The following is a 26,894-nucleotide window of genomic DNA, read 5'->3' on the forward strand; positions in this document are numbered from 1 at the left end:
ATGGAGTCATCCACAGGGAACAGAGAACAGTAAGTTTCAGTTTTCAAAAACACATATATGTTAACCAACCTTATGATTCTTTTGGTTTTTTTTCCTTCTAGAGCAAGTATCAGCAGGGATCCCTTTTACGATATGCTGGCAACGAGGAAACGAAGAATTGCAAATAAGAAATAGAATATGATCAGCAACTTAGATACCTGTGTCAGTCTATAAATGAGCATACAGTTGAGTGATAATGTAAAAATTGGACATACTAAATGAAGACGATAACTGTAAATTATACCTATATATATATACATACACACACTTTACTATGATATAAGAACTTGGCAAGACCTTTCAGGGTAAATAGCTATTGGCATATACTTTGAAGCAAGCTTCAAATCCCAGAGGACGATTATATTGGAACTTAATTCAACTCAAGACACGGAAGCCTTGTTTTCACTTATGTTAGTTACAACTCCAGTTTACTTGTGTGGGAGGCAGTTGAGGCCAATAGTAAAATGTCCTGTACCTGTTCCTTGAGCACATTTCTCCTAAAAGGAGGAGTGATTGTAAGACTTTCACCTCTCACTAAAATGTAGCACCAAAAGTGGAGTGCAGCGTGATCTAGCACTTAATTTTTCTGTAATCATAAAGCCTACAATCTCAGTACTGGTTTTTGAGTCTTGTGTGTTTTGCAGTAAGTGAGCAGCCAAGTGTAGCTTTCATTTAGGGTTCACTCTCCTACCTTTATGGAAATAGCTTTTCTTCTTCTTTAGAAATGCAACTCAGCATAGACTGGCAGCTGCGTAGTTAACTAGTTGTGCCAAAGGGTTTGGTTGATATGCACTGAAATATATGCAGGTCCCAACAGCAAAGGTTTGAGTCTGTAGACATGACGCTAAGGACAGACGTGGTTTGATATTTGCCAGTAGGCCAAAACTCATTCCTGTCTGCTCATACACTCACAATAAGTAGTAAGATTTAATGACTGGTTTAATCTGCTTTTTATATAGTAACATCCTTCTTATGTTTTAGATGTGTTGTAGTTTAACACTTAAGTTATGACTAAAGGAGTAAGATGACAGGGCTTGCATGAGTTCAGGTTTTGCACGTGAAAACACCCCCAGATAATTTCACATGCATGCAGTGTTTTTAAAGGAAAAAACCAGGAAGGTGAAACCTTTTCTGTAAGGTACAGCCCTAGATAGTTAAGCAAGCAGGATTCATTCCTTGGCTTGCTAATGAACTTCTAATGAGAAGTTCAGTATTTTTATTGCATTCTTAAAGGCGATTTTTCAGGTCTGTGCTTCAGCAGTTGAGATTGAAAAAATGAATAGACATCCTTATTGTTACTTAAAAAAAAAAATCGCACACGTTGGTTACCTAGTGCAACTTAACTCCCCCACAAGCATGTTGGGTTTTGGTTTAGTTTAGTTTTGATTGTAATTTCTGGGAGAACTTTCTGTGGTCCTACTGATAAGTCTGTCAGTAACGTGTAAGCTGCTATGGCAGATTGTACTACAATGCTTTTCCGTTGATAGCACACGTACCATTCTTAAGGTGAAGCCCCCAACGCCACAATGGGGGCAGAAAATGTTTTTTTGGACCCTCCTGCTTCTGTTAGTACTCAGTTTTTCACAACCTTGTTGAACCTGAGCCGTGCCTACTGTGCCAGTGAATGCTTTGGAGACCCAACACTTTGTCAAAGCAGTTTTGCTTCTTGTTGTTGCAGAAGCATCTCTGGATACATTATAGGGAGACGCGCTGCACTGACAAAGCCACAGTCGTAAGGTGACCTGTTTCAAATCTCCTTTTAACTGTAAGGGAGAGTCTGTTTTCGTTGTTCCCGTCTTACTGATTTGCCACATTTTGCCTGGGTATGGTTTGCTTTGTTGCATGTTTGCAAAAAAGGCCGAGAGGGGAAGAAGAAAGTAAACTTTTCTACGCCTTAGATTTTCCCCTGAGCATGTGAGATGACAGTCTGCTTGGATGGATGTACAAATCAGAGTACTTCCAAGGGAGAAAAACTCAGAGGAGGTAGAAACCTTGAATAAGCATCATTGTGGGGACATCTTTGCTTAATGGAACACACTTAAAGTCTTTATAGAAATTAAGTTGTATGTCCTGTATTTGCAGAGCAGCATGATTATAGAGTGGCTACCGTCACTTGTTACCGAGTCTTCTGTTTTGCAGCATCAAGTTTTGTTTTCAAGCAATGCATTACAACAGTTCTAGCTTTGGACAAGTAGATTTGTAATGTAAATAGTGATAAGCCAGAATCAGTGGTACTAACGAGTGTAAAGGGTGAAAAGCAGCAAATAAAGTATTTCTGGAGAAATGTGACATTACAAAAGCGTTAATAAGCCATGAAGCACTTTTGTATCCATTCTTATCTTCTGAAATATCCCCTTCAAGAAAACCTATTTATTTAACCAGGTGAAGATGTCTGCCTGTAAGCATGAAGGAAATGCCTTGAGAGTTCATTTGCTGTATTTAGTTTGAAGTCCTTATATCCGGCAGAAATAATTATATAGAGTAACATGTAAGTGAGGATATTATAGCAGGAAATATATTATTTCTTAGCATTAAAATGCGACATCTTAAACGGCTATTTGTGGTGCTCAATATATGTATTTAATTTACCAAAGCTAATGGAATAGCATTCTTGTGTGTGATAATATTTGATTTCAAATGTCCTTTGTAACAGTATTAACAGGGAGTGAAACTGGCCCAAAATTTCCACTGGTCACGAGGCCAGTAAAACACAGTGGCTTGTGCAAATTTTGGCCAAATCAGGTACTATCTATGAGGGTAAAGAAAAAAATCTCTCAACCTTTCCCTTTTTTTTTTTTTTTTTTTTTTTTTTTTTTTTTAATTGGGCTTCAAGTCCAGGGGTAGCTACTACGACTAGCTGCTCGGTGGCCTAAAGCAGCGTCTGTTATGGTTTGGCCATGCTGAGAAAAAGTCCTCTGGGGACACCAGCCTTCTCCCGTCCTGTTGCACTGAAACTCGCGTCATTCTTCAGCTCCCTTTGTTTTGAACGTTGCCCGTCACAACTACGGAGGCCAGCAAGAGCCACTGCAGCTCCTGCCGTGCGCTTCGCTCTATGCCCACTAACATCAGCCACGTTGCCAGTGCAATTTAGGGAGAGAACTGTATATAAGACTTAAGCTCAGCTGGACTGACTTAAATTTTACAATATTCTGACAAAATAAGCTCTGCGTCACTTCACATTTTGAACGGTTTTAAACTGGTACAAAACTGAACCTTTGTAAACTGAGCAGCATTTATAATGCTTCATATATAAAAACAATGCATATTTTTAAGATTTATTACGTATCTATGTAGATATGCTTGCTGGAAAAGCTAGGTCTGTTGTAGGCCAAATGCTACAAATTAAGACTTGTGGCTTACCAGTTTCATTTCTATATTTTCTTGGAAAATGTTTCTAGCTAGAGTTTAAACATAAAATGTAAATACTGTACAGATATGTATTGATTAAAAGTATTACTTGGTGTACACAAGTGATCTGCATGACAAATACTCTGTATCAATCATTGTTAAAAATGTGATGTTCTATGTAAATCCACTGCAATATTAATGTTTTCATTTATCATTACGACCCATTGCTTAAATCTGGAGATTTTCTCAAAAATAAAGCGTGAAACTATAGTATCGTATAGCTCCTCATTTACCAAGAATGGCTGGGAGGCAATGGCTGATTTTATTTTTTTTAAGAGATCAAGGTTCAATTTCACAACTGCTCTTGTAAGTAAAAGGCCCCTTTTCCCTAGCTTTAGGCACGCTAACTGAAATTACCAGGTTTAATTTTTCAGAGAGAAAAACCTTCAACTGCAAAACAGATTGTTTTGGTAAAGTACGCTGCAACTGTGAGTATTCCATCAAGAGCTCATTTCCCTCGAGAGCCACCCTAAAGTAAAGAGGTTTTATCAGTTCCCTTCCATGAGTTTCAGCCAAATGTAAGGGGGGCAGGGGCAGGACTGGATCTCTGCTCCTCAAGTAGATTAATTAGACCTCCCCCAATTAGAACTAGCACTGCTGCAGTTGCCATCTGCTTCTCCGTAGCTCTAACCTGAAGCTGTCACTAACTGCCCTCCCTCCATTTACTGCTTATTAGCCCATTCAGGCAGTTGTTGCTTCTGGCGTTCTTCAAGGTACAGCAGTTAACTTTTAAACTCCTTTTATACATTTATGCCGGAGTTAGTCATCAGACAAAAGACAAAACACCAAATCTTGGAGCCAGAGGACAAAAGAGGAAAAAAAAGCCAGATACAGGAAAGGTAGGTGGTTTCTTTGTCATGTTACTTTATGTAACTTCACATAACTGTTGCCATAGGAACATTATGCAGGGTACACTTATGGTTTGGCTTTATGGTGTTCTCCATGTACCAAAGTATTACTGTAAGTACTTAGTAAGACATTAACCTTGCTCCTTTTTTTGTGTGTCACACAGCAGAAAGCTACTGCTGAGCTTTCCAACCTGTTGCCTGGTTTTGGAAGCTTTTAACGTCAAAGGAGAAAGCCTTCTGCATTCTTGTCTAGGCAGCTGATGTCCCAAGTTACTTATCTTCTCTGGGTCACATCGACAGCATCTTCTCACCTACCACTGAAAGGAAGGTCTGATTTCTCGAGTATCAAACACGCTCTGAAAGCTGTCAATTCACATGACATACTGCATGTTAAATAACTCAAGTAAAACTCAAGTAAAACTCCATTTTAACTTTGCTGTATTTATATACTATATAAATTTTACATGCTATATATTTACAGTGGGGCAAGTGCTTTTTATCTTTAAAAAAACAAAGATCAAACTTTAGACATCTCTGAACAACACAGCTTGTATAAACCAGACAGATTATTCAGATGAACTGTATTTAATACAGGTTCCCCACTCATCTCCTGATGCAGGACCAGTGAATAATAAGTGCATCACAGTTTGATAGCATTTAATAATAAAAATAAAAATCACAGTATGAATTTGTCTGTAACTAGACACTTTTTAGAGAGACAAAACAGACAACTGAGACTTAAGACAAGTGACAGTATATTAAGAAAATGTAATAAAAACATATGGAAGAGTATACAAATCTTCTTGAGAGATACATTCAGAACTGCATATTCATTGTTTCACAATGCTGAAAACCAGAAGATTTTCTTCAGATCTTGAATATAGCTCATGTGAAGTAAATTAGTTTCTAGTGTCAGACATCACAGAAAAAAGATGACGCTCTTTCAGAACTCTAGTTATTTGAGAGCTTGTGAAATTTTAAATAAGTCTTTAAATTAAATATACAGACTGTCAGTTGCAATTTTTTTAATTCCTGGTCGCTCTTGCACCAGATGTCTAACTTGGAGTAACATTACATGAATAACATAAAGTCAACCTGAGTCTGTAATTAAGCAGCATTTGAGATGGTCTATTCCAGGGCATTTATCTCACATCAGTGAGATATTTATGTGGTAATTTACAATGTTCAGCAGTTGTAAAAAGTTTCCACCCTTTTGGATTAGAAGTATACTTTAAAAAAGAAAGTCTCAAGTTAAAAACTAAAAAAAAGTTCTTTTATGGTAAAATTCTGTACAGAAATGTTAAGCACCACTTATGACTGGATTTTGTCTTGATGGTAATTGTTCTGATAATAGATTTTAAGTTTTGGTGGCCAGATACTGGTGGTGATGTCGGGCTTGGTGGCCAGATACTGGTGGTGATGTCGGGCTTGGTGGCCAGACACTGGTGGTGATGTCGGGCTTGGTGGTGATGTCGGGCTTGGTGGTGATGTCGGGCTTGGTGGCCAGATATTGGTGGTGATGTCGGGCTTGGTGGCCAGATATTGGTGGTGATGTCGGGCTTGGTGGCCAGATATTGGTGGTGATGTCGGGCTTGGTGGCCAGATATTGGTGGTGATGTCGGGCTTGGGGGCCAGATATTGGTCAGGTTTGATGGTCAAAAACTGGTGATGTCGGGCTTGGTGGCCAGATATTGGTCAGGTTTGATGGTCAAAAACTGGTGATGTCGGGCTTGGTGGCCAGATATTGGTCAGGTTTGATGGTCAAAAACTGGTGATGTCAGGTTTAGTGGGAAAAAGTTGTTGGTTTTGATGGTAGGTTTAGTTTAAGCATGGAAGGCTTACATCAGTAAGCTCTGCATCTGAAAGACAAAAAGGAAACAATTTCACATAAAACTATAGAATCATTGACATTAGCAAGTCCAACCATTAACCCAGGACTGCCAAGTCCATAACTAAACCCTGTCGCTAAGCACAGCATCTATGCATTCTTTTAAATACCACCCTGGGCAGCCTGATCCAATGCTTGACCACTTTCAGTCAAGAAATTTTTCCTAACACCCAACCTAAACCTCCCCTGGTGCAACTTGAGGCTGTTTCCTCTTGTCTGGTTGCTTGTTACCTGGGAGAAGAGCCCTATCCCCACCTGCCTACAGCCCCTGTCAGGCAGCTGTAGAGACCAATAAGGTTCCCCCCGAGCCTTCTCCTCTCCGGACTAAAACACCCAGTTCCCTGCATAGCTTCCCAATGTCCTTATAGTCCACTAGAGTTGCCTGCTCGTTCTTCCAAAGGTCATAAACTCTCCTTTTTCCCCCGCTGAGTTCCCCTCAAAGCTCTGTCCAGCCAGGCCAGTCTTCCTTCCCACCAGCTTGTCTTTCAGCACATGGGCACAGCCTGCTCCCGTGCCTTTAAGCTTCCTTCTTTAAGAATGCCCAGCCTTCCTGCAGCCCTCGGCCCTTGGGGACTGTCTCCCAAGGGACTGCTGACCAGGCTCCTAAACAGGCCAAAGTCAACCCTCCAGAAGTCCAAGGTAGCAGCTCTGCTGCCCCCTCTCCTCAGAGAATCAAAAACTATAATCTTGTGATCACTGTGTGTAAGATGTCTCCGACCATCACATCACCCACCAGTCCTCCTCTGTGAACAACAGGTCCAGGGAGGCACCTTCCCTCGTTGGCTCACTGGCCAGCTGCGTCAGTTATTTTCCACGCAGTCCAGGAACCTCCTGGACTGTGTCCTCTCTGCCATGTTGTACTTCAGTGGATAGCTGGTAGGCTGAAGTCCCCCACAAGAACAAGGGCTAGTGATCTTGAGACTTCTCCCAGCTGTCTGCAGAATGTTTCATCTGCCTCTTCATCCTGTCTGGGCGGTCTGTGACAGGCTCCCACCAGGATATCTGCCTTGTTGGCCCTCCTCCTAAACACTCAACCCTGCTGTCCCCATCATCCAGCTCTGGGCAGCTGGAACGTTCCCTGACACACAGAGCTACCCCACTGCCTCTCCTTCCTCACCTCTCCCTTCTGGAGAGTTTGTGGCCATCTGCTGCTGCACACCCACGGTGCCAGCCATCCCACCACACTTCTGTGATGGTGACTATGTCATAGGCTTCCTGCTGTGTGATGGCTTCCAGCTCCTCCTTTTGGTTGCCCATCCTTTGGGCATTGGCACAGATGCACTTCAGCTGTGCTGCTGACCTCGCCTGCGGCCCTGCCATGCTTCCCCTAGGCTCATCTCTAACCAGCTTTGGTTTGTTCCCTTCCTGCTTCAAATCTAGTTTGAAGCCCTCTGGCTGAGCCCTGCTAGCTCCTGACCTAGGAGCCTTTTCCCCTGTGGGGCAGGTGAAGCCCAGCTGTCACCAGCAGGCCTGCTGCCATCATTTTGACCCATGGTCAAAAAACCCCAAAATTTAGCTGGTGATACTAGGCCTGGAGCCAGGTATGGATCTGTGTCATCTTCTGATGACACATCGCATCATTCCCTGCAACTAGCAGGATAGAAGAACACACCACTTGTGCTCCTGAGCCCTCAGCCAGTCGCCCCAAGGCCCTGAGGTCTCTTGATTGCCCTCAGGCTTCTTGTCTGGATGTCAGCACTGCCCCCCTGGAAGCCAGCAGCAGCAACAGGCAGAGGGCAAGGGCTCCCTTGCGGGTTCGGTCTGCTCGGCGCATCAGGCCCTCCACTTCTCTCAGAGCGGAGTCAACCATGACAACCACCTTTTTTTTTTTTTTTTTTTTCCTTAGCAGAGCTGGCCATGATGCACAGGGGTGGCCGCCTCTCCCTAGATGACTCCTCCAGCCTGGCCAGGGTTTCTTCACACTGCCATTTTCCCGGCCCTCAGGCTCCAGAGCTGCAGTGCTGTTGTATGGGGGTACCTCAAGGCAGGCCAGGGGGCGATTCCCGGCTTCTATTCTTCCTCATCTCTTAGGACCCCTCCATCTGCCTGGAGGCGAGTAGGCAGGGGACCCTCCGCTCCTTGTGATGTGCCCACCCGATGCATTTGGCTCTGTGATGGTAGAGAGCAGCTCCACCAGCCTGTACCCCTCTCACGCTCCCTGATACTCCTTAACCTTTCCCCGGCCTCAGTCCTCAGGCTGAGCAGATCATCCACTGGTTGCGCCTCATGCAGGTGTTACCCCTGCCACCCTCCGGCAGCAGCAACAGGCTCAGGCAGTGCCTGCAGCCCCCAACCTGGGCAGCTGCATCTGTCTGTGGGCTCTGCCTGGGTCACCACAGGCCTTCTGGTGCTGCCTTTGGGCAGAGTGGAAGCCACAGCTAGGTTTCTTCTAGGGGGGGCAATGACCACCTACTGAATGACCGCTTCTGGAGCACGCCTCTGAGCCATTAGGATGACTATTGTGCACACTGCCGTGCTGTGACATGTAGGAATATAGGAAATTAACTGCTCTAAACCAGCTCCTTCTCCCCTCCTATCTGGGTTTTTCTTAAATCACAAGTTAGCACTAACCATTTTCATCATTATTAATGAATGCAAAGTAAAGTGAGTCCTGGTAAGAAGGCACAACCTAGCAGTTCCTTCTCTGTTGTTCCTGGTCTGCCTCTGGCTTGTTTGAGAGGTTCAGTACTCTCTAAAAATGCACTGACAAAGCAGCTTTTGTTTGAGATTAGATTCCATCATTCAGAAAATCCTACTCGAGAGCCATTTTTTCCAAAAAAGGCTAACTAACCTTCCACAAGATGACACTAACGAACATCCACAGACTTGATGAAATACTAAAATTCTCAAGACAAGAAAATTGCTTTCCACAGCTGTCCTAGCCCGCTTGTGTCACAAGTAGTATATCAAAGTGGGGTACTGTCCTATTTATCAATGAACACCCCTTTCACCTACACAGCCCAGTAATCTTAATGCTCCTGACTTCCGTAATGAGATGCCAGACATTTACTTTCTTACTGTACTTTTGACTGGTTTAATAAAAAAAAAAAAAAACAACCAAAAACGAGTTTGCCATCTGCTGGCCAGAGAATTCAAGAAAGCCAAATCAGTGTTGGAGCAGATGTCTTCCTTCTGTTTGATTCCTGATTTATCAGCTACAACTGAGACACTTTTAGTGCAATAAGGATTATTTTGACATTAGTATCATTAAAAAAAGTCTATTTTTACAACAATAGTATTTGAAAGACCTCAATTCAGTTGTCCTTAAATTTTCCCTGTTAGAGAGATAAATAACATATGAAATTTTACAAGAAGAATGTGTGAACTTCCTCTTTGCCTTAAGCAAACTTTTTGGTGGAAGAATCTACTGACTGTGGCAGTCTACCTCAATATGGAACGCACATGAAATTTTTAAAAATTAAAATCTCTTCCAAGATTAAACTTCTCCAAATTGTGAAATGCATTCAGCTATAATGCAAGAAGATAAAATTCTTTTGTTTTCTATGGCAGAATGACATTTTCAACATTGGGCTATTAATGAACAGGATTGTCACTGACTATTAACCCAATTCTTCAATTCTGGGTAGGTATAAAATGTAGAAAATTTAAAAACAAAACTTCCTTTTGGATAGTGAGCTGTCATCTTCAGGGATTATCTCTAAGGAGCAAAATAGATGTGGAGGGAGGGACTGGTGCTTTATTAAAATACCTGAGTAACTGAGACTGGCTTTATGTCAGATAATGAGTATTTAAGAAGGTTGTATTTTTGTTATAAACACTTCTGTTCAGAAAACTTTCAAGGAAAGTGTTGCCAAATTCGATTTTAGATGTTGAATTTGTTGCAGTGTGCGATCTTCTCTGCAGAATTCTAAAGTTAATTAATTTAAACCATATTATCTGCTGAGAGCCCAAGTCAGGTTTAATGACCGACAGTTCAGTGTAAATTCATCAGGCACTCAAGTCTATATTTAGTTCTTTTTATAAGAAGCATCAAATGGACTTTTTTAATATTCAAAATTGGGAAAAAGCCGTTTCATCAGCCCACTTCTCTGTGTTTTTAAGCCTATGATAACAGGAAAACACCCACAAGTAAATAAAACAATAGCAGGAATTTAACAAACTCCAGTGTTAAACTGAAGTGTCCTTGGGAGGGTTAACAACTGCACTTAGAGGAAGGCAGAACTACATCTGAAACAACAATATTTCAGTATCATCACCAACTTAAATTGCTTATTCGGAGTAATCGGCACTGTTTCTATGTTACGAAATAGCTGACGGTAGAATTTTATTTACGTCAACTACTCTGGTAGTCTTTTTTAGGAAGATGGTGTTTCACTACAATATTACTAGCCTGGAAGTTTCACTCCATCATCTTTGATCTTGACTACTGAACCTCCTGTCTAACTACTAGATTCTTTTTTGAGATACAGCTGCCCAAGGTTTTTTTTCCTAGTTAGTTGGACTGAATTTAATAAAGCATCTTGCATCTCCCCACTTGTCACTTCACCGTCAGATCAAATTACAATTATTTGCCCTCCAACCCCTTCACAGTTTTACTTCAGATTTTCTTTCCTAGCAGTCATTTGAAAATGGAAAAAAAAAAAAGACTATCAACTTTTTTTTTATATTAATGCAGACTGTTCAGACGCCATCATATCAAAGCAGAGGTTTCATTACCCAAGCATTTAAAGATTGTTTTAAATATCATAGTCTATGTAAATAAAAAGCAGTCCTGCAAACATCCTGTGGTCCCTTACCTTTAACATACTCATTGGATTTGACGGAACTGTAGTTCTTGCAGTCGCCTGCAGCAGAAAGCTTCCCTTCCTTGCAGAGTTCTTTACTGCCCTGGTTTCTGTATTGCTCACGTAAATAGTCGCCTGGAGGACAGGACTCTGCCTTCTCCCATGTTTTCTTCTGGAAGCGATGATCTAAACACTCCAACAAGTCTTTCAGTTTCCTCACATGTTTCTTCTTTTTCTTCTTCTTCTTATGTTTGCGATTGTCATTATCAAAGTGGAGCACAGAGACATCCACATCATTAAGTCTGAAGAAAACATGCAAGTTAAAAACAGAAAAACAGATGTGGCACTTGATGCATATATGAAACATTACTTAATTTACCACAGGTGATGACTTGCAGAGTGTCAGCTATTTTGTGGCAATTTCTGCACATCTAACTTAATTTAGATGCAGGAAACTTAAGCCCTCAGATCGAAGGACAATAGGTCCTGGTTTGTACACAAATCATTAACAGAGGCTACATGTGGAACATGTGGCATTAAAAAAATAAAAATTGTAACCTAATCAAGAACAGTGTGCAGATGTGATTCTAACTACATGGCCCAGATCTAGTGTTCTAACACAATTCAGCAATATCTTTCTTATCTTCACTTGACTACCCTAATGACATGATCCCAGCCAGATTATGCTATATCAGTAATTTAGAAACAATTTTTAAAAGACAGACATGAGAAACACCCAAAAAAGAATTAGGAAAAACTGATTATGCTGGAATCCTGGCTTACTTGTAATCCTTGTCTCGATGTTTGTCTTTGGACTTCTTTTTCTTCTTGACCTTCTTGTATTTTTTCATTCTTTGGTCATCTGTCTTTCGGCATTTCTTTTCTATTTCGCTTCCGCTTCCTTCTGTGTCGGTATATTTTCTTTTGCCATTTCTCAGTTTTTCCTTCTCATTTTCCCGGGAAAAGTCCTCAAAATTTGCATGAGCTGACACGGGTGGAAATGCATGCCTTTCACGAGAATATTTTTCAGGTTGCTGCGGAGGGACTGAACAGTGATGCAAGCTCGCCCTGTGGCTGCTGAAGTGATGTGCGTCTTCCTCCCTAGAAGGTGTGTTGTGAGCCCATCTGCTTTTGCAATGATAATCCTTGTGTGACCTGCTGTTGTAAGCTTGACTTGATTTGTCAAAGTCTTTATCACAATGAGAGGACTTCCTCTCTCTACCCTCTCTTGTTCCATGAGAGGAATAATAATCGTAGTATCGACATTTTTCCCATCTCCGTGGTTCATCTTGATAATATCTTTCTCTGCTCCAAGTTCTCTCTCCTTTGGAATGATAATACCTATTCCTGTCTTGTTCTGTTCTCTCTCTGCTTCGGGATCTATAACGAGGATATTTTCCTGAGCTTTTGCCATTATTTGGACTGCTTCTTTCATTATGGGAAGATCTGTACTTGCTTTCATTGCAATACTCCTGCTTATGACGATTTTGCTTATGTGTTTCCACACTGCGAGAGCACCTCCTCTTGTGGGAACGATCGTCTGATCTGCTTCTGGATTGCTTCTCCTTCTCTTCAGTGTCAGAGTACTGTCTCTTCTTTCGGTAGTGCTCTTTGTCAGTTTTTTTAGTCTCGTGCATTTTTTTCTTATATTTTTTCCTATGTTTATCATCTTCACAGTTTTTATTACTCAGTCCCTCATTTTCTCTAGAAAATTGACTCTCCAAAACTTTATCCAGCTTTGTAATAGAAGAGTCATTAACAGGTGGTACCTCTACATAGTTATTAGAGATGTCCTTTGTATCTTGGCATTTATCTGTAATATCCAGAGATGCAACAGGTTTTTGAGAACTACATTCGATGTCAGACTTTATAGAGGACATTTGGCCTAATTTCTCTTCGCTCTCAGGAGACTCTTTGATGTATGAAGGATTTTCTTTTGAAATGAGTTCAGGTTCTTTTGCTCTTGTTGGTTTGTCTTTGTCTCTACTGTCTTCAGATTCACACTGCCCAAGGAATTCATCTTCAGCATCCAAAGATTTTTTCCTGACCTTGTGCTGACCATTGATATTGGGATGCGCATTATCAACTTTTGTTATAACACTTTCAGCAACTTCTTCTTTGGTAGAAAAGGTTTCAGAATCTGATTGAGTAAAAAGTTTCTCAACATCACAGCTAAAATTGGAAGAAATCTTCCTGGATTCTTCATAGGCAAACAGTGCTTCCATCACTACACTTTCCATAAGAGCATCATTCTCAGAAGGTTTCTGAGGTCCAGGGACACTGCACAAAATAAAAACATGTCTTTCACTTGAAAAAGTCCACTTAAAGGATGAATATTAAGAGTAAAATCCCCTTAAGAATTGGTGGCTACTGGAAAACTCTGACATTCTCTTTAGAAACCTATTTCTCACACTTTCATCAGCTCCCAGAAAAGGTGTTTTTCTTCTCTTGATTCTGCAAGTATTGCATTAAAAAGAACCCACACCCAACGTATCTGTCTCCCTCTACTTGCTGCTCTGAAACACAGCAATAACCAAACCCACTATATTTGCTCTTCCCCTAGCTAGGAAAAAGTAAACGTGGATTTCACTCTCTCCCCAAAATTGGAGAGCAGATGGTGGGAATTTACATTCACACATCCTAGAATGGAAAAGAGGGAAAGAGGAATAGAAAAAGTAACCCAGGCAACTGAAAAAAAATACATTGAAAAACATTTTATGAAGAAATGAACATTTTCAAAGAGGCATTTGCCTGTATTTAATAACAGAGTAATATATGCTCAATACTCATGTCTGCAACACTAGAGGTACAGTGTGGAATTCTTTGTGCCCATTTAAATCTTCTTATTAAATAGTATTAATAGACAGGTAAAACAAACTTGTATGAAATCTTGTATTAATCAGTGTACTCGTTTTACCTTATTTGCTCTGATAAGCTGTGCAGCTGGCTGTATGCAATAGATTCTAAGATTACTTCTTGAGGAATTGGTGACAAAGCTACAGGTATCTACAATTAAAACACAGAAGGTAACAGGCAGAAAAAAAAATACTATCTTTAGCAGAAAACTAATTTTCTACTTTTTTTTTGTTTGCAGAATTGCTACATTAGATAGGAATCAAGATCAGTTCTAAGTTATAGGTGCTAGCCCCCTTTTACATGTCACCCACTCACACCCCCAAATATATTTCTGAAACTTACGAAGTATTATCTCAGCTGAACTCTTAAAGTTGACACACAATTATATGTCAGCTCAGCTCTGCAAATTCTTATGGCGTAACAGCATAAAGCATTACAATGAAAACTGCACTGTGTGTTTTTTCGGTATTTCACACAAATAAGGGATGTTATAATACATCATAGGCAAGAAATTCTAGATGGAAAAAAACATAACTCACTGTTTCGAAAAATCCATTTGTGTTAGAGAAGAAAATCTCAGAAGGTTGAACAGGTTGGACTTGGCAAAGGGAATCATCAAGTTTCAGTCCATTTGCTTTAGATTCATTATCTAAACTAATAGCACCATTTAGTGAATCATTTTTTGGCAGCTCACGCTGGGATCTTTCTTCTTCAGCGCTTTGAGAGGAAGAATGGGAATTCTGCAACGCACAGACCATCTTTCCAGTCAAAATTCCATTAGAAGATACTATGTTGCAATTCCTTTTAAACAAGCCCTTCAACTCCTCAGACTTTCCTGAAGATTCCGCACTGTAAGGGACTGCGTTCTCAGAGCTGAGTTTAGGATTTCCATTCATTGCTGGCTCAACAAAAATTTCATTAGGAGCTTCCTGTTTGGACATGTTAGTGACAACTGACATTGTAGATGCATTTGAGGTAGACTCTGCTGCAGAAGAATTTGTAATTGTGGATGAAGGAACAGGCTTGCTTAGATCCTCATTTTCCAAAGAACTGGTACTAGTGTCAGAGTGTGACACACTCTGACACACAGGCATTTTGTTATGAATACTGATAGTGATCTTCTGGTTTTTTGATGGCTCTGTAATTGAAGGCCTGTTAATTGACCAGTTTTGAATACAAGCTGTTGGTGGAGCTGAAGATGGTCTCTTTAGGGTGATATTAACAGTATCCTCTTTTAGGGGTCCATTTCCATTTAAACGACTTGAATTCTGTATTTAAAAAGATGACATTGTAAGATGGATATGTGCAGACACACAGCCTTTAAAAGTTTTAAAAGATGAGATTCTCCTACTGAGTATTTCAACATATAGCCTCAACACGTAAGTTTGTATTGGAAGGGGGGTGTTCTTTCTTCTTAAGTCCAACAAGTGTGTTTAATTACTGCTTTTGGTTCACTGCATATCAGTATCAAATGAGCATTACTTTTGAAACCCACCCAAACAATTTAACATTGACTAAATCTACTCCCAAATATATTTATTTTCCTCTTTAAACACTCCCTGAAAACACTGGAATAATTGTTGTGGTACTCAGGTACAAGACAATTTGTCTTCACTGTCTCTGCTCAAGTGACGGGGTGGGGAGTATCTTAACTTTTATATTATTATTCTTTAAGCATTAATAGACTACTTTAATTGTCTCAAGAGCGTAGCTTTTAGTGCTTTAGAAAGCCGAGTTGAAAGCATAAAGTAATGGAGTAGCAACAAAAAAATCCCACACCAAACCCCACTATCAATTTGGTGCCATTATCTGCCCCCTTCAAATTACCTTAATCATATGAGGAGGAAGTCGTGGTCCCATATATCCAGCCTGCTTACTATTAGACCCTCGCTGACCAAGGAATGAACGGGGATAAGACGGTGCTGGTAAGTAAAAAGTACGATCTCCAAGTGTCAAATCATAGCGCCTTGGGAAAAGAGCAGTGATGTTAGTAGAGTTTTTCTTTCAGCCTATTCTTGGATTATATAGAGCCCCATCCTATAATTTTATAGGAACAGTTTATATGACACAGAAGACATATACAGATGACTTTACCCAGACTACAAACTGCAAATTGTCTGCCTACAATGACTACCCTTTCCAGAGCAATAAACCATCTATGGCCTTAATTTCTCCTCTTTTCTAAATTAGCCAGCCAGCTACCGAGAGCAGATATGTAGCAACGTACACAAGTGCAGCAGTTTAAGGCCAAGCAACAAAAGATAATAAATGACATGGGGAATTTCAGGTTAGACGGAACTGAATTATACAAATAGTAATCTTCTCCCAGGACAGAAAGAAAAACACTTGAAAAGAGGAAAAATATCAATAACAGGAAAGTAAATATATTCTGAACACATTCAGTATTTGTTATTACCTGATATAAAAAAGTACATAAGCTTGCTGATTGAGGACTGTTTTGATATCAGAAAGCTCAACTGAGGCATCGTTCATTCGATACCAAAGTCCATTACCGGCCTGCAAATAAAGACAATGATATCTTCAGATGAATTGTATGTTTTCCAAATGACATTACAGATAGAACACTACAGAACAAAACAAATCAAGACATACAATGCAACCTTTTCCCCTAAAACCACTGGTTACCAGTAACATTTTAATTTCTTTGTCAGCACAGATTTTACTCTGTTAGAAATCAAGCTGATGCCTACCTTTATGAAGCAGAGATAGTGTCCTGCATTACAGTTGAAACCACTATGTACGAGAACTGCATATAAAGCATAGAAGAGTGGATCTCCAATCGACTGGGACATATATGCTCGAAGATCCAAATATTCAGGGTATTTTACCTCCTAAACACAGACCAAGAAGATTAAAAAATTATCCTGATATACTTCATCGAGTAGCCAGAGAAAAACACTACTAAGACTGCAGACTAATATTATAGGATTCTTTTAATTTATTAATTTTAAAATACTTATAAACAACACTTAATTAAGTTGCAGAGAACTGTTTTCTACAGAATTGGCTCTTCAAGAGTAAGGCAGATGCTTATAGTCACATAGGAACTTCATTTTTTTAAAAAAGAAAGGAGTCGCCATAGTTATTATATCAACTTTTCTTAGACTACAGTTATTATTCTATAGTTATTGGCTGCAAACGTTAACAACTTTTAAATGAGTAACCGTCTTTGGGAAATCTCCCATTCCAAGAAGATGAAGTTACATTACAGCTGTAAATATACCTTGTTGATCTTTCCACCTGTGAAATTTGCAAATCTTTTCAGCGATATTGTAAGAACATTGGAAGAACGATGTATCGTGTATCTCTTTGATGCAGGAACCATCTTTTTACACCTTAAAAACAAGCACAGACAAATGTTTTAACAGCATATTCTTTTTGCCCTCCCCAAAGTCAAACAAGTTTTCATCTCTCACACATGCTTATGCTATTTGAATGATATTTACTTGCATAATATTTTTTCTTTTCATAAATCCATACACTGCATTTCAGGTTTGTTAATAGAGAGAAGATAGCAGGATATAAGAGGACAGCTCTACAGAACAAAGAATAAAGGATTTAGAGCATTATATTTTAATAGCCAAACAAGTGTCTGAACATGTATTTTTATTATGCCAAAAAAGCAAGGCTTCCCAATAACTCAGAATGAAGGAGGACTAGGAATCTCTCACATCACCAAAATGTAAGGCAAGATACCATCTCTTGTTATACCAAAGTGGCTATTTCGAGCATTGTCCTGGGCACATTCTTTCAACTTTCTGCAGGAATACCAATATTAAAAGTGGAACAAGACAGTCTCAGTCCTCAGAACTAGACACTGCAAATAATTCCCCAAATGCATCATTATCAATGTAAAAAAAAATTACTGGAAGGAAACAGTCATTCTGTAGGATGGAGGCATTGGACAGTAATAAGTCTTCATGTCCTTTGAAACAAAATTGTTAATTCTAAGTTTGTTGCATTGTACACTCAAAGGGCAGAGGTACAGAGTAATGAAATTCAACCACTAAGCACAGCCAATGACTGAAACATGCCAGCTTACATCATCCAGGAAAATGCTGTTGACAGTTAACAAACAGAATTAATTTTTTCAAATTCTGATGTCAAAATACAAGGCAGAGGCATTCTCCATCAGTTTGGAATTCTATGAACAAAGAAGAGACCCACCCAGACTAAGAAAACAAAAGTTCTATAAAATTCTATGAAACTTGTAATTAGATACAAAGTTTTGAGGCAGTAATCTTCATTAGAAAGATTAATTTTTAAATTCACTAAAGGACTGAAACTTCTGGTTTTGTGTGGGACTAAACTGATCACACCCACATCAGTGAAGGATCATACGATTCAGATGTGAAGTGCTCACCACAGCCACATTACTCTTCCTCAGCCATAATCTGTAAACTATGAGAATTCTTCCTACATTACATGTTGCTTGCTAGGATCCACAAACTAAAATGAACCTGGGATCAAACTGTTGCAATAGCCTATTGGATGCTCTTTATTCAATATCTACATTCAAATGTACTAATTAACTTACAGTTTTCCAACAACAAAGAGCAGTTTATCATTTAGAAGGATTGAACAAGAAATGTTACAGAACTGAGCCTGGCAGTCTGCTTTTCTGAGTTTGAATAACAACTAGTTTTGCCAAAATATCTTATGCAAACGTTCAATGCTGTTACATATGTAGAAACATTTTACATATTGATCAGCATATAGGATATCTTCACTCCATATGCTTTCACGAAGCATAGGTTACATTTAGAGTGGCTCATTTTAGACAACAGCAGTCTGTTCACATTCACTGACACCTAACTAAGACCTTCAGGAAGCCGATGTTGCCTTCCACACCAAATTGTCCATAGCTCCATGCTTCAGCTCACCACTACTTATCAGACATGCCCTTTTAACTTCTGGCTGTATAAATACTTCAGCATGCACCTTCACACTTAGGAAGGCTGACAAGCCCCAGTGTAGACAATACTAGGAATAAGAGTCTAATATGAGCTAACGGCCACAATTCTTATAATATATTTCCAAATATTCAAACAGAAACACAAAAATTACTCACTTAGAACCAAATGTATTATTTCCCAAGCTTTGAATGATTTCAAAGTATTAGTTGTAGAAACAAAACTAAATGAAAGAACAGAGAGCTGTGTCTTGTTATTTCTAAACAAAGTAAAAAAAAAACCACCTTACGCTTTAAGTCATGCAATATGTTAAATCTGTATCTTGTATTAAGATGTAATTAGTAATAATCTTACTTGCTACATTTATAGCTATTTTCACCGTCCAGTTGTTCTGGTTTCACAAATTGTTCTAGAGCTTTGGTGACAGATGTAACTGCCTAGATGAGTAAGAAAGTAGAGCACTAAGTCACTGGAAATGCAAAATTTCAAACACTTACTAGTAGGTTACAAGAGAACCTTGCTAATTCATACTTAAGTGACCTACTGTGAACCGGCAAACACTATGAAGTAGGCAACAACAGAATACACTGAGCATTTACCTCATTTGAAAATGACTACTTTGAAATAAATTTTGCAGTGCCACAGACGGCATCTGTATGGTATGCTTTAGCATCAATAAAGAGAACAATCAAACCCAACAGTCTAACAACAGATGTATACTGAAGTAGAATAATTGAGAAGTATGATAGTATCATTGTTTATGTACATATAACTACTGTTTTTTCAGCTTAAATCCAACAGCAAATGTTGAGACCATTTACATGGCTCCTACCAAAGTACAAATCCTATCCACTCCCAACCACCACCAAACTCTTTTTGTTTTAACAGTGTAAGTTTTTAAGTAACATGACTTTTTTTTTTTTTAGAAAGCTCTAAAGTCTTTACACATCTCAACACATATTCACATAACATCTTACCTTTATATCCAAAGTAATATCAAGGAATGGCTCGTACGTATCTGAAACTGCTTTGCAGTTCAAGCACTTTACTGGAATGAAAACACAAATGCTTAACAATATGCAAAGGAGACTGACTAAAGTAATATGCATGAATAATTTAAATTTGCACAGTTAAACTACAAACTCCTTTACTACAGACAGACAAAAAGACACAGACCAGTTTGAAGGACACTAAGATTTTTAGGAAGTACCTCGGGATCTAAGATATCCTCCAAATATTTGATAAATAAGTGTGGTGGCTTGAGAAGATCGATCCAATCTGGAAAAAAAAAAAAAATAAAATAATCAGACCTCAGAAGATTTAAGGCACAAAGTTAACTCTTCAAACAGTTTTTCTTTTCATGAAAACAAAGGACAGATTTTAATTTATGATAGTAAATAAAGGAGTAAGAGGGGCTAGAGAACATTTAAAAGTTAATTAGTTTATGCTTACTTGGTGCTTCCATTCAAGCAAGCTTTCTGCAAAGCATCAACAGTGAAGCATAAGAATTCATGTGCATCCTCTTGACTGCCAAAATGGAAATGTTTTCCTATTCCTAATAAATGAGAAGGTGGTTATATTTATCTCATATAAAACTAAAGAAAACTCACATTTCTAAAATCTCTCTTTAAAGTATCAAAATAAGTTTATATGCATCAAACAATTCTTTGAATTTTTTTTTTTTAAATCAAAAGATAAAACCATCTAAAATTACTTACTTTTAAGGCCATTAATAACAGATGTAGGTTTGATGGCATTATTAGAGCAACACAGGACCTGGTTAATGTGAGTTTCCATCGTGCACATCATACAGAAGCCTTCTTCATGACCTGAAGAGTAACAGAAGAAAGCATTCCAGTCTAGTCAAATACACATTGCTACAAAAAATACCCAAACAAAACCAACACAACAAAACACCACCAAACTAAAACAAAGAAAAAAAATCTTTAAATTATAGGTACAATGTCCACTCTCCATCCTACATTCCCTTCTCCCAAGCTGTTAAAACCCCAACAGGTTTGTGACATTTTATTACTCAGAACTGTATAAAACAAAAATGTTAGTAAAGTCTGTATAAGTAACTATTGCAATGTCATTTTTTTTTTGCAGGCTGACAGGAATGTGAACTCCACGACTGCAGATTATATGAGGAAACAATATTGAATTGATGATACAGCACTAAGAGAAAATGTGTTATTTTCAGCACACTGCTGTCAGGTGAGTTACATGACAGAGCTAAGAATCCTCTGGGAGAAAGGAAAGATTTAAGTATGTGTTAGTATTTCTGCCCTCCTTTTTTCAACAGAATTCTTAACCAAAATGATTTTTATATATGGTAAGAAAACACAGTTAAATTTCTAAGAATAAATACTAATATACCAGACTAGAAACCATACAGGTGCCTTTGTAAAGACGCATACATATGAACATGAGAAGAGGCTCCTAGGCTTAAATTCAAGTAAATTTGATAAAAATGAAATTCAAAGAACACAAATTCAAGGGTTTAACACCCACAAACTTATTTAGGCTATAATCAGTCTAAATTTTAATACAGTCTCACACAAGTTTCTACTTGAGTTCATAAGAGATAAGCTTGTAGTGCTTTCTAGGGTGTTATTTTTTTAATGGGTCAACAGCAAACATATGCTTTATCACAATATTAATGTATTACTGTATCCAGGCTCTGACAACTAAGACTCTATGATGCCAACATCCTAAATTTTATCACCTTTCTACTAGCAGGAAACCCAAATGCCAAATGTTCATCAAAAGCATTACTTTACAATGCACTTCATTGATCACATTAAAAAAAAATAATATATGTATAATTTCTTGTTTCAAGTTTTACCATAGTGCAATAAATGAACAAATGCACTTAATATGCTCTTCTGAGACCCCTGTTAATATAATCATAGGCTCATTTAGGTTAGATATGACCTTTAAGATCATGTTCAAAGCCACCTTCTACAGATAAAATAGGACAACTAAGAGTTTTCTTCCCAGAATCACCATTGTTCTTTCTTCTTTACAGCTGTCCAACAGATTTATAATGATGTTTGAAAGTACTCACATGACTGGGTGTGTTCAAGAGAAAGCATGTAATTGGCGAGAGGAGGCGTGTAAGTCAAACACTGTAGAGTAGAATTAAGAAAACACGTGTTGCCGAGATTCAGCAGCCCAACTCCAACACTTTGTTTTTGTTGCCAATCCATGCATATTTTCTCAGGTGGAAAAAGAATCCTCTGTGGCGGGGCAATTCCATCGTTAACAACTGCAGGAAAATTGTATTTTAAAAGAGATGTATTGCTTTTGTTTTAAAAAGGCTATTTAAAAAGCAGCATTCTGCAGAAGCACCCAGAGCAACCAGCTATACTCCAAAACACAAAAACATATGATGCACAGTTTTAGCACCACCACTTGAATTTGCTTGTCAACACACTGTTTTGGACAATGGTTTATTCATCTGTTTTAATTCTTGTAATGCATGACAAAGTACCACTCCGACTTCAGTAACTGTTGCCAGGTTTCTTTCCCTCTCTAGTCCTTAATCTGATTATTAATTCAATTATTGTTCTTTTCCTTATTGTAACTTAAGCCACAAACTTACACTTCTAATTATACAGTAATAAATATAAGAACCAAGACAGAAAAATGAGCAAGTAACTAGAACAGAAGGTAACCCTATAGATATCAGATCTCTTCCTATGCAGTGTTACCATTCAAAGACTTGCAAATAATGGAAGCCATGAAGTGCAATAGTAAAATGTACTTTTCTCTGCCTAACAGAGAAGACCTAGGTAAATCTGTGTATTATAAAAAGCTCCCCATAATTGATGGTAACTAGACCAAAACTAAGTTACAAATAGATTGTAACTAGATAAAACTAAGTTTTGCAACACCAGTCCCTTCAGTTGCCTTAGGGGATTCACAAAACTGATGTCTTTATTTGTCATAGTCCCATTTTATAGCAATGTAACAAATAAGAACTGCATTTTCTACTTCTGTTTTAAGAAAAAGGGGGGAGGGCCAAAGACACACTTACCTAGATCTCTTTGGGCAAAATGCTTAGATTTTTGAGATGATCTACAATAAATAGCACCTCCACGTCCTTTGTCCGCAGATACTTTGTTTGGATCTTCTCCAGGTGGTACCCGGCCCAGATTTGCAGTGCGTGATGACATGATTCTAATATGGGGCTTCTTAGGTTTATCAGATTGCCCTGATGAGGGTTTTTTAGGTTTTGAAGATTTTGGCTTGTTAACTATGGTCATTGTTCATCTGTAACAGAGGCAAAAGTGCTGGTTGACATATGAACGTCAAAAAGCATTCCAAAAAGAAAACAACAGGATAAATCCTATCACTTAGTCTCAATGAAATAACTTGAAGAACTAAATAACTAATAAGAATTAAAGAAACCAATCAAACAAACAAAAAACCCCAAACCCAACACCAAGCCAAAGCTAAACGCACAAAGCAGAATTTTCCATCAAAACAGTACCAATGTTACTTTTAACTTCTGCAGAGCTGGGGACTGATGACACTGCTTACACTTTCATGGGATTTAAATCCATCACAGTTATGAAGACCTTTTTTTTATTATTATTTTTAAAGGAGCTGTGAGAAGTGCTGGCCTGTTGAGATCCAGGAGGAGTTGTTTTCACTCCTGGGAACCACACACCACTAAGACACAGAGGATGGGATATAGCTCTGAGAAATCCTGGGAAAGGAGAGCAAGAAAACACTTGTAAATTTATTTCTGCCTAGGTTTCCTCTGCCCCTCCAAGAAATACTTGTTTGGATACAGTTTTGGTAGCAGTACTTGTGGTTATTTTGCATCTATCATGTTTACAACTCTTACTATCAACCAAAAAGTTGAACCAAAAAGCATCTTTTTCAATTCTACTTATGTGAAGCTGTACATTTTTCCCCTGACAAAATGACAGGTGAATGCAAGCCTTAAAAAGGGAATGCTGAATGTAAAAGAAATCAAAACAAGCCCTCAGCCCTCAAGGACAAAGGCAGTAACTAATATTAAATCCTTTTTAAAATACTGATTAGGTGTCAAGATGATACCACTTTAAATACCTGTAATTGCATGTACATAGTAAGACACTGAATAATTGCATGATCAATTACCAATTTCTATATGCACATTTTTGCTACTACCTTACTATAGTACATAGGGCCTTTTTAAGTTTAGGGAAACTATAAACTTAACTGAGGGCTTAAAGCATAAGCTGCTTTGTTATACTGGAATAACTGAGAACAAAGCATAAAGCAGTTTCTGCTTTATGGCCCAACTTGATTGCTACTGATAAAACTTAAGGTAGATGAAACAAAATACAGTAAATTAGAGAACTTACAGTCCCACAAAAGACAAATTATCTGTGAAGCCTTTAATTATATCTTCTTCCCTTTAAATTTTCAAGTTAAAATGCACTCTATAAACATTTTCCATTTCTGAGAAGTTAATACACAGAAGTGGAAAATTCTCTTTCATTTTACTGGGAAATGAACATCTTTGTCTATTTGGAAGACTAAGATGACAGTTCTTGGGCCCAGTGATTTTCAGGTAAAATCCAGTCCTCAAATTGCCAGTGGCACCTCCGATTGAAAGGGAAAGTGTTTCAGCAACATATTTAAAACATATTTGCGAGACAAAAACCAGAAGCAAGCTTGCAGTGAAAGGCAAACATGAATGTCGTCACAAAAAAGTCAGAGCGGTATATAAACCAATGTGGTAAGCCTTATGTATTCTTAAATTTATTTTTGACAACTGACTGATACATTACCAGGTTATCAGGCACTGTACAACAACAAATACCAGCGCTAGTAAGAATAACTCAGAGCCACCGCTTTTTCAAAATATGCCAACATCATTCTTAATCCCGATGTAACACCTCTTTGACAAAGAAGTACAAGAACTACACACACCGATATTTTTTTCCCCTCTCGTTGTTTAACATACATAGAGATGCTGTTCCTATACCACTGCTGAGTATAAATGTACACCGTCATGTGTACGGAGCATTCATTTCCCCATGTCAATGGCCAAAAGAGACTTTTCCCGGTACGATATGGAAAAGTAAAGCAAACAGAACAGTTACTTTCCTCCCATGTGGAGTTCTGTAGCAGCATCGTTTAGTTTTTTTCAGCCACCTCATCACAAAACACATCAGTTACGACACGGATCTAAATATTTATGTTTGGTCTCGGCTTTGCATGCAGTAAATCACAGCTCCGGAAGATTTCATACAAGATCCCATTCACAAAAACGCGTTTAGGCAGGGAGCAGCGATTACACGCTTATCTCATTACAAAACAAACATTTTCAGCAGCGATTGTAAAATAATAATACACACAGGGGAAAAAAAAAAAAAAAAAAAAGCTAGGTGGAAATAAGGAGTAATAAGAAACTACTATGGCATATATATGAAGACCAGGACGTTTACGCCTCTGGATTACAAACTACACTGCCACACGGCAACACTACTGCAAGGAAAATGATAAAAAGATGGAGAAAACCCCAAGCGCAGCCCCGCCGCGCCAGTTTGACTTTCATTACAAAATAACCCAGCCACTAAGGCAGGAACGGCGGCATTAATCCTCACTTTACCTTTAACTGGGAGCCAGTTGGAGAGGGAAAGGCAGGGAACCTCCTGGCCGCACTCGGCTCGCCCCCCGCAGCCTGGTTCCCAACGTCCCCGCCTGCCCTGGGTCACCACGGTTACCCCCCTTTGTAACGGAACAACCCAGCTCCAACGGCCGCCCGGTCCCGGCGCTACAGCACCACCCGGACACCCCCCCGCCCGGCCTTTCCGCAGGGTCCCGGCAACGCTGCGGCACCCGAGGCCGGGGGCTGCGCCCCAAGGCTGGGCACAGCGCTCCTGCACCCAACACGTCCGCGCTGGTGAGCGGCAGGAGCCCAACGACACAAACCCAAACCGACAGGCAGGCGAGAGGGGCCGGGAAGCGGCGCCGGGGGAGCCGCCGCTCCGCTTCGCCCGGCCTCGTCCTCCTCCCTCCGCCTCACCGGGCAGCCTCTCGGCCGCCGGCCCGGCTGGGGGAGGCCCGCGCCGCCTCAGCGCCCGCCCTGCTCGCCCTCCCCGCCCCGCGTTACCTTTCGGAGCCCTGACCCGCGTTATCTTTCGGAGCCCCGACCCGCGCACCGCTGTCGGCCCGGAGGCAGGACCGCTACTGGCATCGCCGAACGGCGACTCCGTACCCATGGCAACGCGCCGGGGGGGGCGGAGCGGGGGGGGCGGGGGGCAGGAAGGGGAGACGAATCGAACCCCGACCCTCCGAGCGCGAGGCGGCAGGCCCCGCGGGGAGCCGCCGCCTCGCCGAGCGGGGAACGACGCCGCGGGACCCGGGGCAAGGGCATCCTGGCCGCCCCCTCCCCCCGCCGGCACCGGGACGTGGGAAAGCAACGCCGAGCCCCCGCGCCGGCAAGAGGAGGAGGGAAGAGGCAGGCGGCGGGCGGGCGCCGGCGGGACCCCGGCGCCTAACGGAGGAGGCGGGCGCGGAGCCGAGGCATCGCGCCGGGCACCGCCGCCCCGCGCCGCGCCGGGAGGGGGGCCGGGCCCGCCGGCCCAGGGGGTGGCGGTGGCGCCGGGGCTGGGTCCCTCCGCCGCGTGCTGGGGACGGCGCCCCGCCCCGCCCGGGGGTCCCACCCCCTCCGGCTGCCCGCCAGCCAGGAGGGCAGCGGCCGAGTGCCCGGCCGGCGCCCCGGCGGGGTGGGCTGGGCTGGGCTGAGCCGGCTGCTCCCGCCGGTCGCTTTCCCTTCCCTTTCCCGGGCCGGCCCCTCCCCCCGGCCCATTGATTTCCAGGCAGGGAAGCGCACGCCGCGCTGCCGGGGTCTGCCAGGCCGCCGCCAGGCCCGGCTCTCCCCCCCCCGGCTCCATTACCTGGCTCGGCCCCGCTTGACTCGGCGCTGCCGGGTCCCCCTCGCCGCAGCCCCCGCCTCAGCCCGGCCCGCTCCGCCTACTGTTACAGCCCGTCGGGGAACAATGACGTCCCTCCGCCGGCCTCTTGCATCCGGGGCCCGGCGCCGGCCGGGCAGGCGGGCGGGGGGAGGAAAGGAGGCGGCGGCGGCGGCGGCGGGGGGGAGAAGCGAGCTCCTCCGGGTCACACGGGGACCAGCACCGCCCCTGTGCCGCTGCCGGGAGCCGCTAGA

The 26,894-nt window shown here is 40.9% G+C and overlaps 2 protein-coding genes across 3 annotated transcripts in view; one reads left to right on the top strand and one right to left on the bottom strand.

The window, feature by feature from the left end:
- CYTH3 (cytohesin 3) overlaps positions 1-3,657 on the top strand; it is a 52,432-nt gene extending 48,775 nt beyond the window's left edge. For both annotated transcript variants that reach the window (XM_055805303.1, XM_005228955.4), the window contains one exon: positions 102-3,657. In XM_055805303.1, the coding sequence (XP_055661278.1) occupies positions 102-174 (73 nt within the window). In that variant the 3' untranslated portion in view covers positions 175-3,657. The remainder of the gene's footprint in view (positions 1-101) is intronic.
- A 634-nt stretch (positions 3,658-4,291) lies between these two features.
- Positions 4,292-26,782, bottom strand: USP42 (ubiquitin specific peptidase 42). Its single transcript, XM_055805298.1, has 17 exons — positions 26,626-26,782; positions 22,761-22,996; positions 21,789-21,989; positions 20,437-20,547; positions 20,171-20,273; positions 19,929-19,996; positions 19,696-19,766; positions 19,073-19,155; positions 17,029-17,140; positions 16,496-16,636; positions 16,201-16,301; positions 15,612-15,750; positions 14,324-15,052; positions 13,846-13,934; positions 11,712-13,208; positions 10,941-11,230; positions 4,292-6,154 (listed from the first exon to the last, which is right to left on the bottom strand). The coding sequence occupies exons 2-17, from the start codon at positions 22,987-22,989 to the stop codon at positions 6,114-6,116; spliced, it is 4,005 nt and encodes a 1,334-aa protein (XP_055661273.1). The 5' UTR covers positions 22,990-22,996; positions 26,626-26,782; the 3' UTR covers positions 4,292-6,113.
- Positions 26,783-26,894: the final 112 nt, after the last annotated feature.

Source organism: Falco peregrinus, chromosome 5, assembly GCF_023634155.1.
Source record: "Falco peregrinus isolate bFalPer1 chromosome 5, bFalPer1.pri, whole genome shotgun sequence".
Taxonomy (NCBI): Eukaryota; Metazoa; Chordata; class Aves; order Falconiformes; family Falconidae; genus Falco; species Falco peregrinus.

Coding starts and splice junctions, on each gene's coding strand:
- USP42 (XM_055805298.1), bottom strand. CDS start 22,989: ATGACCATAGTTAACAAGCCAAAATCTTCAAAACCTAAAAAACCCTCA. Junction 20,548..21,788: donor TCTTGAACACACCCAGTCAT/GTGAGTACTTTC, acceptor GTTACTCTTCAG/GTCATGAAGAAGGCTTCTGT. Junction 11,231..11,711: donor CATCGAGACAAGGATTACAA/GTAAGCCAGGAT, acceptor TGTTTTCTTCAG/ACTTAATGATGTGGATGTCT.